The sequence below is a fragment of the Theobroma umbraticum genome, unplaced genomic scaffold (assembly GCF_002168275.2).
Source record: "Theobroma umbraticum cultivar Fairchild unplaced genomic scaffold, ASM216827v3 scaffold_12.0, whole genome shotgun sequence".
Lineage (NCBI taxonomy): Eukaryota > Viridiplantae > Streptophyta > Magnoliopsida > Malvales > Malvaceae > Theobroma > Theobroma umbraticum.
In genome coordinates, this window is record NW_018397272.1 from 1,866,063 (window position 1) to 1,878,997 (window position 12,935).

The 12,935-nt window shown below is 37.3% G+C and overlaps 2 protein-coding genes across 2 annotated transcripts; one reads left to right on the plus strand and one right to left on the minus strand.

Annotated features, from left to right (window-relative positions):
* The first annotated feature begins 2,271 nt into the window (after positions 1 to 2,271).
* On the plus strand, positions 2,272 to 8,094 carry LOC110426716 (uncharacterized). The gene is made up of 13 exons (XM_021442007.1): positions 2,272 to 2,351; positions 2,876 to 3,342; positions 3,573 to 3,639; positions 4,089 to 4,490; positions 4,864 to 4,994; positions 5,073 to 5,181; positions 5,307 to 5,452; positions 5,590 to 5,663; positions 5,781 to 5,898; positions 6,048 to 6,250; positions 6,363 to 7,504; positions 7,585 to 7,862; positions 7,963 to 8,094. Exons 1-13 carry the CDS (start codon positions 2,343 to 2,345, stop codon positions 7,985 to 7,987), a joined length of 3,171 nt encoding a protein of 1,056 aa, XP_021297682.1. The 5' UTR covers positions 2,272 to 2,342; the 3' UTR covers positions 7,988 to 8,094.
* A 532-nt stretch (positions 8,095 to 8,626) lies between these two features.
* LOC110426717 (ATP-dependent RNA helicase) lies at positions 8,627 to 12,650 on the minus strand. The gene is made up of 2 exons (XM_021442008.2): positions 9,868 to 12,650; positions 8,627 to 9,208 (listed from the first exon to the last, which is right to left on the minus strand). Exons 1-2 carry the CDS (start codon positions 12,399 to 12,401, stop codon positions 9,184 to 9,186), a joined length of 2,559 nt encoding a protein of 852 aa, XP_021297683.1. The 5' UTR covers positions 12,402 to 12,650; the 3' UTR covers positions 8,627 to 9,183.
* Positions 12,651 to 12,935: the final 285 nt, after the last annotated feature.

Here is a 12,935-nt window from a genome sequence, read left to right on the forward strand (position 1 = left end):
AGTTTGCATGAGCATAAACATATTCGAAGTGTATAAGATTTATGGCAAGCGATTTCACACACACACAGAGACAAGAGAATTTATCCGAAAATGAGCTTGTATTTGATTGTAATGTGAATTTAGATAATATTTATTTTTTACTTTGAGATTAGAAGAAAAGACAGTTTATGAGAAAATTAGAAGTTATGAATGAATTGATGTATCTGATTTTGTTAGTTTAATGTTTTCAAGTATGTTCTTTTATTTATTAAGTTTGAGGGTGTGATAACTCTATGATATAGAGTTATTTTACCACATTTTAATTATAAAAAATAGCTAAGTCATTGTATATTCAAGTTAATTTAAGGTATTTTTTTATATTTTCCTTTATTTAGTTTAATGTATTTGAATTATTTTTTATTTGAGTAATTTGAGTTCATTTTCATATTAATTATACTAATTTGAGAATTTTCTAATTTAGTCTCGATTTTGAAGATTTTCAAATGTAAAGAACTTCATAGAAGTGAAATATGCAAGATAGTTAGGTGCGGAATTTGCTGAACATACTGTGGTATTTTTACCATAACTCTCTCTATAGAATTCTAAATGAGGTGATTCTTGGATATTATAAAGCTAAGAGGAAAGGTTACAACTTTTCTGTTTTTTACTTTGCCATGTTCAGAGTGGAAGGTGGTCAAAATTTGTATCCAAAAGAGATACTACACCAAAAGAGCAACACAAGGCAAAATACTTGAGGGCCGCGACTCTCACTTGTTTCCATAAAAAATTTTCTAACAAAGAAATTGAAAATTAGGTTGACTTGTGCTTATTTAAAGGAAATTTTTTGAGAGAATATTAAGGAAGGAACGACAGTAGTTTTTCTAGAGATTTTGAGCTAAGAATAATTAGGTTGGAGCGCTTGTCCAATTCTCTAGGGACCATGTCCAATTCCATACATCATATGATTCCAAGTGCACTTAAAGAATAAAATGGGTCTGACTCCCATTATTGATGCATCGGCGAACAAAGAACTAATAAATTGTTCCATGATCGTGAAAATCCTTAGCACATTGGACATGCAAAATACAGTTTTTCTTTTCTTTTCATGAAGGAAGATCCGAATCGGAATGTAAAGATACTTATACCAATTGTTAAAAAAATTTTCTTTTTGATAGTTTTATTGTTACAAAACATAGTCCTATAACCTTCAAAAGGTCTATTACTATGTAGGAAATTTTGCTATTTAATTTGCCATGATTTACAACTTGGGGTTACTTGTATATCATACAATATCAATTCATTATGAATAATTATGCTTAACCTGTTAATCATGTCTAATTGGCATTGTAATTCATCCTGGCTTTCATATACAAGTGAAGAAAATGGGCTCAACAAACTTCTTTTAAATAATGAATGTAGGACTTGTAGCCATTCTTTTAGTATTATAAATCTTACTTCACATTTAGTTATGAACATTATTATTGGGGTTATATGTCATCTATAATTAAATTTTAAGGTAATATTTTGTATGTGTGCATACTCATAAATACTAAGCACTAGAACATTTAATTTATTTGTTAATATTTAATCTCTTATTTAAAAAATAAAATTTAAATATTTTTTTAATAAATAAAAAAACATACATAACTACTCATATTTCTTCCCATTTGTTTTGCTTTAACTTGACCGCTTTGGCTACAACCTGATCCAACTAAATCAGAATTGACTCAAAAAAGTTAATGACTTAAAGACTTGACAAATCCGAACACTGAATCAGATCGCATCAAAAGATAACCCCATAATGACCGACAACTTAAACATGGTCTCGCTTAATCACAAGGAAAAACCTGATAAGGACGGTTTAGTCATTTTGTTTTCGTTTTACACGTGTCAACTCACTGTTGGTCTATTTTATACTTCCTCTGCTCTAGACGACGACGGGACTAGCATTAATTTGCACTATCCTTATCCCCTTATTTACCCTCTCTTTCTTCGTATTCCTCGAAACAACTCCAGTCAAACCAAGGTCATTTTAGTCAAAACGTACAACCATTTGTGGACCTGAGAAAACACATTAATATCCAGTTCATTAAACCATCCCAAATCCGTCCTTATAAATACCAACCTCTATTGCTCACGATCAAACTTTTCTCGTTCCCTGTTCTATCGAACAAGAAAAGCAAAGAAGCCTTTTCCTCCGAAAAATCTTTTTCTTTAAAAGAACTTGAAAGTTTTTAGCTTCTCTTTTTTTAGCCTTGATTCGATCCTCCATGGAGATGAGCTTCGATTTGGTGTTGAAAATGAAGGCATTGTTGTTGAAGCTGATTTTGTAGCTGAAAATTTAGGGTCTTTTCTTTTTGCTGATGGATCGGGTGGGAAAAACCTTCTCTTTAGCTTAGATTAATCGTAAAAAATAAAAAATGCGTCGGTCGTTTATCTGCATTTGCGTTTTTCTTGCGACTAAGAAAAAGGTCGAAACAATTCTATCTGGAGATTTTTGAAAAAACCAAATAGAGTTTTCCCGGTTAATTTTTTTTTAATTTTCTACGAAAATTTCGTTTTTCTCTGGAAAATTTGTATTTTTTTGAACACGAAATCGATTTTTTATAAGACATTTTACGCAAACTTCTTTTTTATTTAGTTCATTCTCAAGGTTTATGAGAAAAACTATAGCTGAAGTTCCTTTTGGTACCTTGATTAGCTGGAAAATCGTTGTTTTCTCTTCTCTCAGCAGCCAAACAAATTCTGAAAGTTTCAAGTCTTATTTTATTTTCTTTTATTTCTCCTCCTCTGATTTTTAGCTTGCTTTCTGCTTTATTATTTATGAAGTTCTTTATTTTTTTGGGTAAAGAAAATACTGAAATGTTTTTATTATTACTTTAAATAATAATTGCAGGAAAAAGAAAAACGAAGAGTCGACGATTTCTCAAATGAAGGCAATTTTCAAAACTTAACGCCAATAAAAGCAGCACTGCTCAACAACGAAACCGCCCTCATCAACGCAGTTACACAAGACGACAAAACCCGCTTCTTACTTCACTCGCGTCAACTCATCCACGACTCGGATGATGATGATGATCCTTCAAACCGAAGAAGCGTGGCGTTGAAGCTTCTCCTTCTCTGTTGTTATTTCGACGCAGTCGAATGCGCCACGTCACTGCTCAACGGCGATGCGGAAACTGATTTTCTGCCGGTGGTGAATGAAGTGGACACGGAGACGAAGATGACGGCGTTGCAGGCTGCGGCGGAGGCTCACGCGGCGCGTTGCGTGGAGTTGCTCCTGAAGAGACGCGCCCGTACGGAACTGAGGAGTGAAGGTGGACGAGGTCTGCTTGCTCTGGAGATGGCCTTGTCCAGTAGCAGGTAAAACAAATTGAAAATAAAAATTAAAATGGAAAAGATGAAAGGCACGTCGTTTTCTGTTTTATAAGGAGGCAAAAGCTTTGGTGTTTTTGAGGAACACCGCAAAAGTAATGGCCTTTTTTGGAAATGTTGCTTTCTCTATTCTCGGTTCGTTTTATAATTTATATTTTTTGGTGATTGATTTCTGAAAAGAAAAATGAACAATTTTGGCATTTTTGCATGATTTTCAGGATGGATGTGATTTGGAATCCGGATGCCTACTCCGTTGAAGAATTGGTGGTTCTGCTTAGTGAGAAGGTTTCCTTATGGCTTGTTTGGTTCTCGAGAAAATCATTCTAGTTAAAGAAAAAACTTTTCACATTTGACTAACCTAAATTTTCTCACTCATGAAGTTTTTCTGATTGATCTTCAAGAGTTTTGCTATTTTATCCAAATTTTTAAAATTCGGTGAGAGCCCCATCATCAAAATAGTAAGATAAAATAGTGTTGCTATAATCTTGTTCACATAAGGCGCTGTAATTTAACTGTTAAACGTTTAGTAAGCTTTTATTTTGTGCTTAGTGAAAAGGTTGGGGCTTGCTGTTTTGCTAAGAAAAACAATCTCATTGAAAAAAATAAAAACGCTTTTCACATTTTAAATGAAGATTAAAAAGAAAAACATATTGAAGTCACCACTTTGTCAAAATTTTTCAAACTCCTTATTAATAAGTGGTATTAAAATTCTGAATATTACACTTGTTTGACAGGATTTGACTGCAGTGAAGCTTCTTAGTGAAAAAACGAAAGCAATAGGCGAGGTGGCGTATTCCATAGCCATGGGAGGCAAAATAGTAGCTTTAGCAGCTCTTCTTATGGCAGCAGCAGAGAAAGTTAACGAGTCTATCATAGTACTACGCGACGCTGAATCAGGTTCAAAGGAGAAAGACACCGTTTACCAATGCGTGATCAGAGAGGCATTGTCATTAGGGCGCCGTGATACGTCGCCGTTGAGAGCAGCTAAAAGGTGTTGTACCCTATCAAAAGTCGAGTCCGATAAGAAACGGAAGCTTTTGCTCTGCGAGATCGAGTTGCTCCAGCTGTTCGGAGCCATTGCTCAAAACGTTTGCGGAGACAAGAAGATGACATCACCCTTAATCCGTGCTATCAAGGTCGTGTTTCGTGTTAACCTCGATTTTGATGATGATTTACAGTGGAATTAGGAACATGCAGTTTATTTGTTTATGATATCTGTGGGGAATTGGAAATTGTAAGAGAATTGGACTTTTATGTCCTTGGCAAAAAGTGGCTGTCAGATGTGATGGTTTAATCATTTGATTAATGAACTCTGGGTACTTTGGTAAAAGCAGGGGACCCACCCACAACGTGGGACCATTTCAGGGCTTTGAAAGGATTGTACATTGTTTTCTTCAACAATTCACTTGCTCTATTGTTTTTTTTTTCCAGGTTCTTGTGTCCCTTTAAAGTTTTAATCTGAATTATTGTTTCGCTGATGTGTTGTTTTTGGCCTTACTGTTATCATAGGCTCGAGATGAAGCCGTCGTCGAGCTGCTTCTTAAAACAAACATGGACGTAAATGATGCTGATGCTGAAGGAAACACTGCTCTTCATTGGTCCCTCAGAATGTCCTGGAGTTCATCTTCGCAGCAGATCAGGTCTCAATCTCTCTCTCTCTGCTTCCTTATGGACGTAATTGTTCTTTCTCTAACTTATGATTGCTTTCATGTCGCCAGAATCATATGGCTCCTATTGAAGCATGGTGCCCGAGTAAACCAAAGAAACAAATTGGAACTAACTGCATTTCACACTGCGGCTGCTAATGGTAATACACAGGCACTTCAGGTATAATTTCTTTAACATTGTTCTTATTTTAGGCAGCATATGCTGGTAGCAAGCTTAAGAGTATGTTAAACTCCAAAATTTGAAATTTATTATCTTTGACATTTTCCTTTCAATTGCGCTGACAGGTACTTTTATTGGAAGACCCAGATGGCATCAACTACAAAACTATAATGAAAGAAACCCCGTTATTTTTTGCTGTGAAGAATGATCATATTGACTGTGCTGAGCTCCTTCAGCGCTGGGGAGCAAACAGTGAAGTCCTCAACTTGCGGTGGGAAACAATAACACCCTTTCTTTTAAAGTCATCATTGATTCATTATCACAATATTTATTTTATTGTTTCCAGGAAACTTGCATTGATATTTAACTTAAAAGCTAACATCAATTGTTTTTATTTGTGTTGTGCAGTAGAGAAAGGCCAATAGACTTGGCAAAGTCACAGGACATGCGTTTCATGCTAAACCCAACCAATATTACTCTCAGTAAGTTGTATTTAAGGACAATCCAATATGGTCATTTGTTGTAAAAATAAAGACATAAATACTAATTATTACTACTAGCATTTAATTCATCCAGGCGCTTGATATTCTAATGTGCAGTGAATCGAAATCCCCTAGTTCAACAGATATATGCTCCTTGCTTCCAAGGTGATGAAATTATTTTTGATACATGTGAAGCTCTTTTAACCACGGCAGATGAAGGAAGCTGTACTGAAAGGTGACCACACTTCTCAAAAACTTAAGAGGCGTGAAAAATCCTAGTAGTTTTCATCTATTTAATCCAACTCCCTATCACATTCTCTCACTCTCTCTCGTGGTTGAGCATGTGTTATTTCTTAATAATTTTCTACTGCCTCTGTTTTCTAGAATCGGCACAAGTGTAAAGGCAGAGATCTGTAAGTACTTTGAATCCTCTGGTGGATGTGCCAGAGGGTCTAGCTGCTTTTATGCTCATGGTGAAGAGAAGCTTCGACAGGTGAAACAGGGAATGCACCTCGTTCATTCTTCTGCTGTGCAGAAACTTAAACGGAAAATTTTTGTAGGAGGCCTCAATCCTCTATTGGATTCTGGTTAGAATTTGATCAACATCTGTTTAAGTTGAATTTAGACTTATACATATTTATGATAATGTTGTATTGGATCAGTCAGGATATGTTATGACCCTCTTTTTTACTTGAGCAGACTCATTGGGTAAGTTTTTTGAAGATCAATTTGGGTCTGTGGAAGATGCCCATGTTGCTAGGATTAGAACAGGAGATGAAGTACACTCTCGTGGGTTTGGCTTTGTCACGTTTAAACATGAGAAGTCTGTTTCGAAGGCTGTTCAAGCACACTATGTAACCATCATGGGCAAGCAAGTTGAGATCAAAAGTGCTGTTGGGAGATGGGACGAGTCCTTGAAGCTATCTCTTCAACAACATTACCAGGAACAAAATGGCCAATATCAACCACAATTGGAGAGATCCAGCGAAAAGACAGCACAAGAGATGCCAAGAAGGAAGACCTTAGAAGAGGCTAAAGCTGATCAAATCTCATGGGTGAATAAATTACTCCATGACCAAGCGAAGACATGTTCTGAATCTCAAGTACCCGTTGGCCCCATCTCCACCGACCACAATACTCCAGAATGGCTCAGAACTTTCAAGAAGTGGCTTCCCAGTTTCTTAGAGGAGGTATCAAAGAAAGCAAAGGAAGGTGGCTACCCTCTGTCATCGTTGAAGGCAGATTTCAGGGCTGCATTTGGCCTAGAGCTGGACCATGCCTCCCGTGGCTACCATAAGCTTAGTGATTTTATGAGATCTTTTCCTGATCTTTGTCGCATGAAGGTTACGCCAGTAGGAGGATGTGGATCTCCCAATCACATGGTGCTCATGCCTCATCTACCTAGGCCTGGTTGCAAATTGCTTCAGCCAGTCACGATGTTTGGCCCACCCTGTTGTGCAGCCCAACCTGATGAAATTACAGATATTGATTCCAAGTATGTTCAGGACCTTGTCTCAGATTCTTGTGAAAATGTTAGCACCAGCTGTGGCGAGGTAAAACCATACCAAAACATCCCACAAGAGAATTCAGCTGTAAAGGATTCATCGCTTGTTGTGCACTCAAAGTTTCTACAATTCTTAAAGTCAGACTTTCGCCTCACTCGACCAAAGCTATATAAGGAAAGAAAAAATCAGACAGGAAATGCCGATGATGAAAGAGGGACTGAGGGATTTAGTGATACGAAATTCAGTGAGATAGGGAGGCATTTGGTTCTGGAGGCCCTTCAAAGAAAAAGGAACAACACCTCCGTGTTCTTTCTTCGTGAATTTGATTTCTATCACGTAAGCAATGAACTAACAACACTTTGTGATTGAGCTTTTTTCCTAATGAATTTATGATAAATATATTTCTCACAATACAGAATTACAAGGCAAGCATTAAGCAGGGAAAGTGCTTGTGGTGCAACAAGCCAAATTTGTTGTGGGCCAACTTTCCATGCCAACACTTGCTGTGGTGTGGTGACTGTAGAATGGAAGCAGCGCGAGCAGGTGGTGATTTTGATCATAGATGTGTGGTATGCGACGTCAAAGTGCAAAAATTCATCTTACCCACACTGGATAGATACTCTCACTCTTTACTACATGGAAATATCCTCATACATGAGGAATTTCCTCCTTTTGACCATTCTCATATACGGAAGTAAGTCTACCCTACGCCCACTGTCTTCTTCTCTTTTGGTCATTTAAAAGAAAAGAAAAGAAAAAGAATCCTAATGTCCTTTTGCCTGCATTCTTTGCAGCGCTTCAAAGAAGAATTATCCTTGATGCATAGAAGAAGAAGAAGACAGTAATGCTTGCTTGGAACAAGCAGACTCAAAAAGAATAGGTGGTAGATTGGATGAAGTCTCCCACCACCATATTTTGTACAAACCTCATACAGTTTACTTGGGACTTAATATCAACACTCTTTTCTCTCTCTCTTATGGTGAAAACCATCTGTCTGAGACTAACTTGGTAACTTAATTGTAAGTATGCCTAACCCACGCACACTGAAAGGTTTTCACCGATTTGGGAACAGAGTCAGAATATAAGCATGAGATGTTGTACAGCTTTAGGATGTTCCAGCTCTCAAAGTGATGGATCCACAAACACTGAAGGGGGCTTGTCTGAAATTTTATTCCTTTACTGGGAACCCTCTTGAAATTAGACCACCAAAGCTTAAGAATTCGGCATAAAGTGTGCTGAGTTAAGACATTACTTTGTGTACTTACATGAATCACACAGGATCTGATCGTTTGCATAGTTTCCACCTCTATGCAAAGAACGTATAACTTCAAATGATTATTCCCGACGATGATAATGGTAGCTTACTTGTTCAACGAAAGCATGGCGATAATTTCCAGGGTCAATAAACAAAAATTTAATAGCTAGACAGAGATTAGCTAACACGAGGAGGATAGATGATAGGTGTCTGTTTCAGATTGTTAGAGAGTTTAACCCCAAAGCCAATAATACAAATAGGCCCAACAAACTGATGAACCCCTAAATAAAGAACATCCATCATTCAAGCCTTTTGACACTAGCCAATAACTCTTTTGTACATAATAGCTTTTTCATGGCTTTGCTTGCGATCAAATTTTACTTTCACAATCTGGTATCACTATCAGAGCTTTCCCTTTGATTCTGGGGAATTACCAACATTTTTTCCCCCATGATATACATGTGTTTTTCATATCACAACAATGCCAAAGAAGGCGGGGCATTTATAGAACTAGCACAAAGAATGTTCCTTTATGCCTGGTTTTAACCGAGGTCCAAAAAAGTTTAAAAAGACATTGACAGAGATTGACTTTCCCCCACCCTTCTCCAATCTTTCTTTGCTTTTGTCTTACCTTCTTCCAATGCAAAGTAGAATAAGAAAAGATACAGCAAATGCTAAAACATTAGGCGTGTTGATTACTAATATATTAGGTAACTACAACTACAATATGATTACACTGCTACTTTCTGCAAATTGTCTGCTAGCAAGGATTTATCTGCCTTTTCCTGCAGGGAAAAACACCAATTGTTAGCAGAGTTAGTCATAAGATATGAACAGCATTAAACCCCCAAGCCCCGGAAAAAACACAAACACACAAACATCATACTAATAATGTCCATAATTCTTTCTTTTATATCCACTTAAGTTTCTCATGATACTTTTCTTCCTGTTCTCTTCTAGGCACTAAACGATTAACTTCGGTCAGATATCAACAATAAAAGGTTTTCTGCAATCAAACCCTAGGTCACTGATTGCCTCAACTGGACATCTCATAATGCCTCCAACAGAGAAACTTATACAAAAAAGAGAGCAAGCGGGGATCGGTTATATGGCTTTAAATAAGAAATTGCACAGAGAAGATGAGAGAAGGTCATTGCCATATCTCTATTTTGATGGAGAAGGTGCAACTTTTGGTAAGCCCTAAACAATGTTAGAACAATACAGCAATCACATGCTTTAAAACAACTCAACTATTATGAGCGTCCATTCCTCCCTCGCACCCAAATTTTTACATATAGCTGAAAGCAATCCTAGCAAACTAAATAAACAACAGACCACAGTCAAAACTGGAACCCCTCGCCAGATTCCTTATTCTGAGTAATCCATGAATTTATTTAAATTGCAAGAAGCTTGTTTTTTGAGCAATTAATTGCAAGAAACTTACTTCTCATGTAACTTGATCAGTGACCTTGGTCTCTGATATCCTTCTTCCTTCTCTTGAGGCTTAGGTTTCTTTGCCTGTCTTGATTCTGGTTTCCAGCATGCATTGACAAGAGACTGACCCAACAAATCAGCAACATCAATAGCCATTTCTTCTGCTTTCCTCACGTATGGAAAGGTTTCCTCCTTGAAATGATGAGATAACCATAGATACATGGATAAAACTTGGTGTTTAGTCTCAAGATCCAGAAGTTCGGCATCATTTTTAGCAGAACCTTTTGGAATGCCCATTGCTATGTTAACAGGGACATTTTGACTGTAAGCTGAAGCAAACCGAAGGAGATGATACATTGCTTTCGGGTCTCTAACATTGACTGGAGCAAAACAAAAGTTGAACCGATCTTCTAGAGATAGTCCCTGGACCTTTTCCAACATATTGGCTACCTTCTTAATATGATCATGTCGGCACAAAAAGTATGACCCATCCAAACGGCAATTTTCACCAAATTTTTCAAGCAACTGGCAAAAAGTAATATTAGGGAGTTGCCCAGCAAACAATTCAACCTGCTCAAAAAAAGGAAAGAGGCCCACTTTCTTAACTTCTTCAAAGGGTTGCTTTAAACACTCAATTAGATAATCCAGATCATCTAAATGCAAGGTTGTTGTCAGTCCATCTGGATAACGGCTTCCTCTGCGGCCAGCTCTTCCAGCAATTTGCTTAACCTGTGATGCTGGGACTGCAACAATCTTGTCCCCATTGTATTTTGAAAGACTATAAAAGACAACCCTCCTAATATTAAGATTCAATCCCATTCCCACAGCATCACTGGCAACAAGCACATCAAATTCATTATCTTGATCATTAAACAAGTTAGCTTGCTGTCTGCGAGTCTCCGGTGGTAGGGCACCATAAATAACACAGCAGCGGTGACTTGTGTGTTTCTCAATAGCCATTTTCACCTCAAATATCTCTCTCCTTGAGAAAGCAACAACACAATCACCAGATCGAACATTTTGAAGGTCTCCCAGTAGAGTCTTGGCTTCAACCACTAATGGTTTGAACCGGTCATAATGATTTTCATGCAACTCATCTCCAGTATCTGAACAGATCTTTCTGACAATACTCAGAACACTTGGATCTCCACACAAATGTATCTCATCAGCTTTCAATCCAAGCAATGCCCGTGTCCATGCATAACCTCTATATGGGTCCGACATCATCTGGATTTCGTCAATCACAGCTACATCATACAATTCATCTGTTGATACCATTTCAACAGTACAGGCAACGTGATTCGAAAATGGGACATATTTCTTTTCTTGCCCTGTGTGGAGACTACAGTAAACTCCTTGTGCATTCACTTTGTCAAAAACTTCCATAGCCAAAAGCCTAAGTGGACTGCAATAAATACCCTTCTTTGCTTCCATAAACCGCTGCAAAGCATTGTATGTCTTGCCACTATTTGTTGGACCACAATGATAAATAATCTTACGCTTCATTGCCCGTGCAAAGGGAAACCATGTATGTGGCTTTGTAAGATCTGCTGATTGAATCATACTTCGAAACCGCTTGATATCATTGGGAAATTCTTCAATACAGAACTCCACAAATATAGGGAAAAGAAACTTAACAGCAACATCAGATGGACCCAGTGATATCACGTGCTTGACAACAACAGCAGAACACTTCTTAAAGAAAAAGCTACGAAACTTACGAGCAGCAGTTGGAAAAAATGACCTGCCAACGTAAATTGCAAGAGACTGATTGGCTGCCCACCCTGATTTACTGAAATAATTGAAAACTTCCTGCAGAATCTCCCAATCCGCCCGATTTAGCTTCATACCTTTTTCAGAATTACGAAGCTCCTGATACAATTTCACAGGATCACAAAATGCAACATGCTCACCACACACAGTTCTATCATTACCTACATCATCACTTTCACATTTAGATTCAACAGTTGTTGAATCACACAGACCATTATCATTAAAATCATCAACACCATCCTCATCCCTATTCTCATTGACACAATCAAAATCAATACTTCTCATAAAATCCACAATATCCTTATTCTCTTTATCACTTCCATGCTCTGACTCAACATCTCCTGAACCATACATACCATTCTCATTAAAACAACCAACACCATCTTCACCCTTATTCTCATTGACACCATCAAAATCAATACTTTTCACAAAATCCACAATATTCCTCCCCTCTTTAATTCCTTCCATTCTTGATCCACGCATTCCTCTATCCTCCCCACCATCATCATCCCCATTTTCAACAACAGATGAAAATGGTTTAACACTAACACATTCAGAATTCCTAAATTTACCAACTAAACCAATCAAACTCGTAGAAAACTCTCGTTTGGGCACATCAAAAGATGGCACAAAAGGGTCCTTATCCAAAACCCAGTTCTCAAATTGTCTAAAGGGATGAAAATATCGATTGGATAACATAAACTTAACTCTAGAAACATTGTTGTTGGATGTATAGATTCTAAGCAGAAACGTTGTTACGCCTCTTCCCATTTAATCCCCACATAAAAAAAAAAAAAGAGCAAAAACCCAATACTATTTTCTGTTTTTGTTTTTTTCTTCTTTAGGCGATCAAACTTTGAAATTGTAATAAGTTAACAGGAGTTAAATTTTGTGACAAAATAGGAAGAGTTTTAGGCAAATAAAAATAATGGAAAACTGAAAGAATTGGATGGAGCTTACCTGGAGGGGATTGAGAGACAGAGAAAGAGAGAGGAAATGGAGGGAAAAATGGTGGTTAGGGTTAACCCACCAAAAACCCTAAACCCAGAGTCGGTTTGAAGTATGTACTAGACTCAGTCCGATTGGAGTCCATGGACTCGAAGCTTAGTGCGCTTTGTGGCCTTTGAGATGGCCCAATTGCTTGAAAACATCCAAAAGAATATTTTTTTACATCTAAACATTATGAAGCCCACATATTCTAACATTCAATTAATATTATTATTTGTTAGGATTGAGATGGTATTAACATATCATTGATTCATTGTCATTCCTACTCATTTGTTCTTTGAAGTTAAAACAATTTTT

Excerpts from the sequence above, each read along its gene's own strand:
- LOC110426716 (XM_021442007.1), top strand. Across the intron at positions 5,182-5,306 it reads GTAATACACAGGCACTTCAG|GTACTTTTATTGGAAGACCC; the intron begins GTATAATTTCTT and ends TTGCGCTGACAG. Across the intron at positions 5,664-5,780 it reads CCCAACCAATATTACTCTCA|TGAATCGAAATCCCCTAGTT; the intron begins GTAAGTTGTATT and ends TCTAATGTGCAG.
- LOC110426717 (XM_021442008.2), bottom strand. The coding sequence starts at position 12,401 with ATGGGAAGAGGCGTAACAACGTTTCTGCTTAGAATCTATACATCCAAC. Across the intron at positions 9,209-9,867 it reads CTGATCAAGTTACATGAGAA|GAAAAGGCAGATAAATCCTT; the intron begins GTAAGTTTCTTG and ends TTTTCCCTGCAG.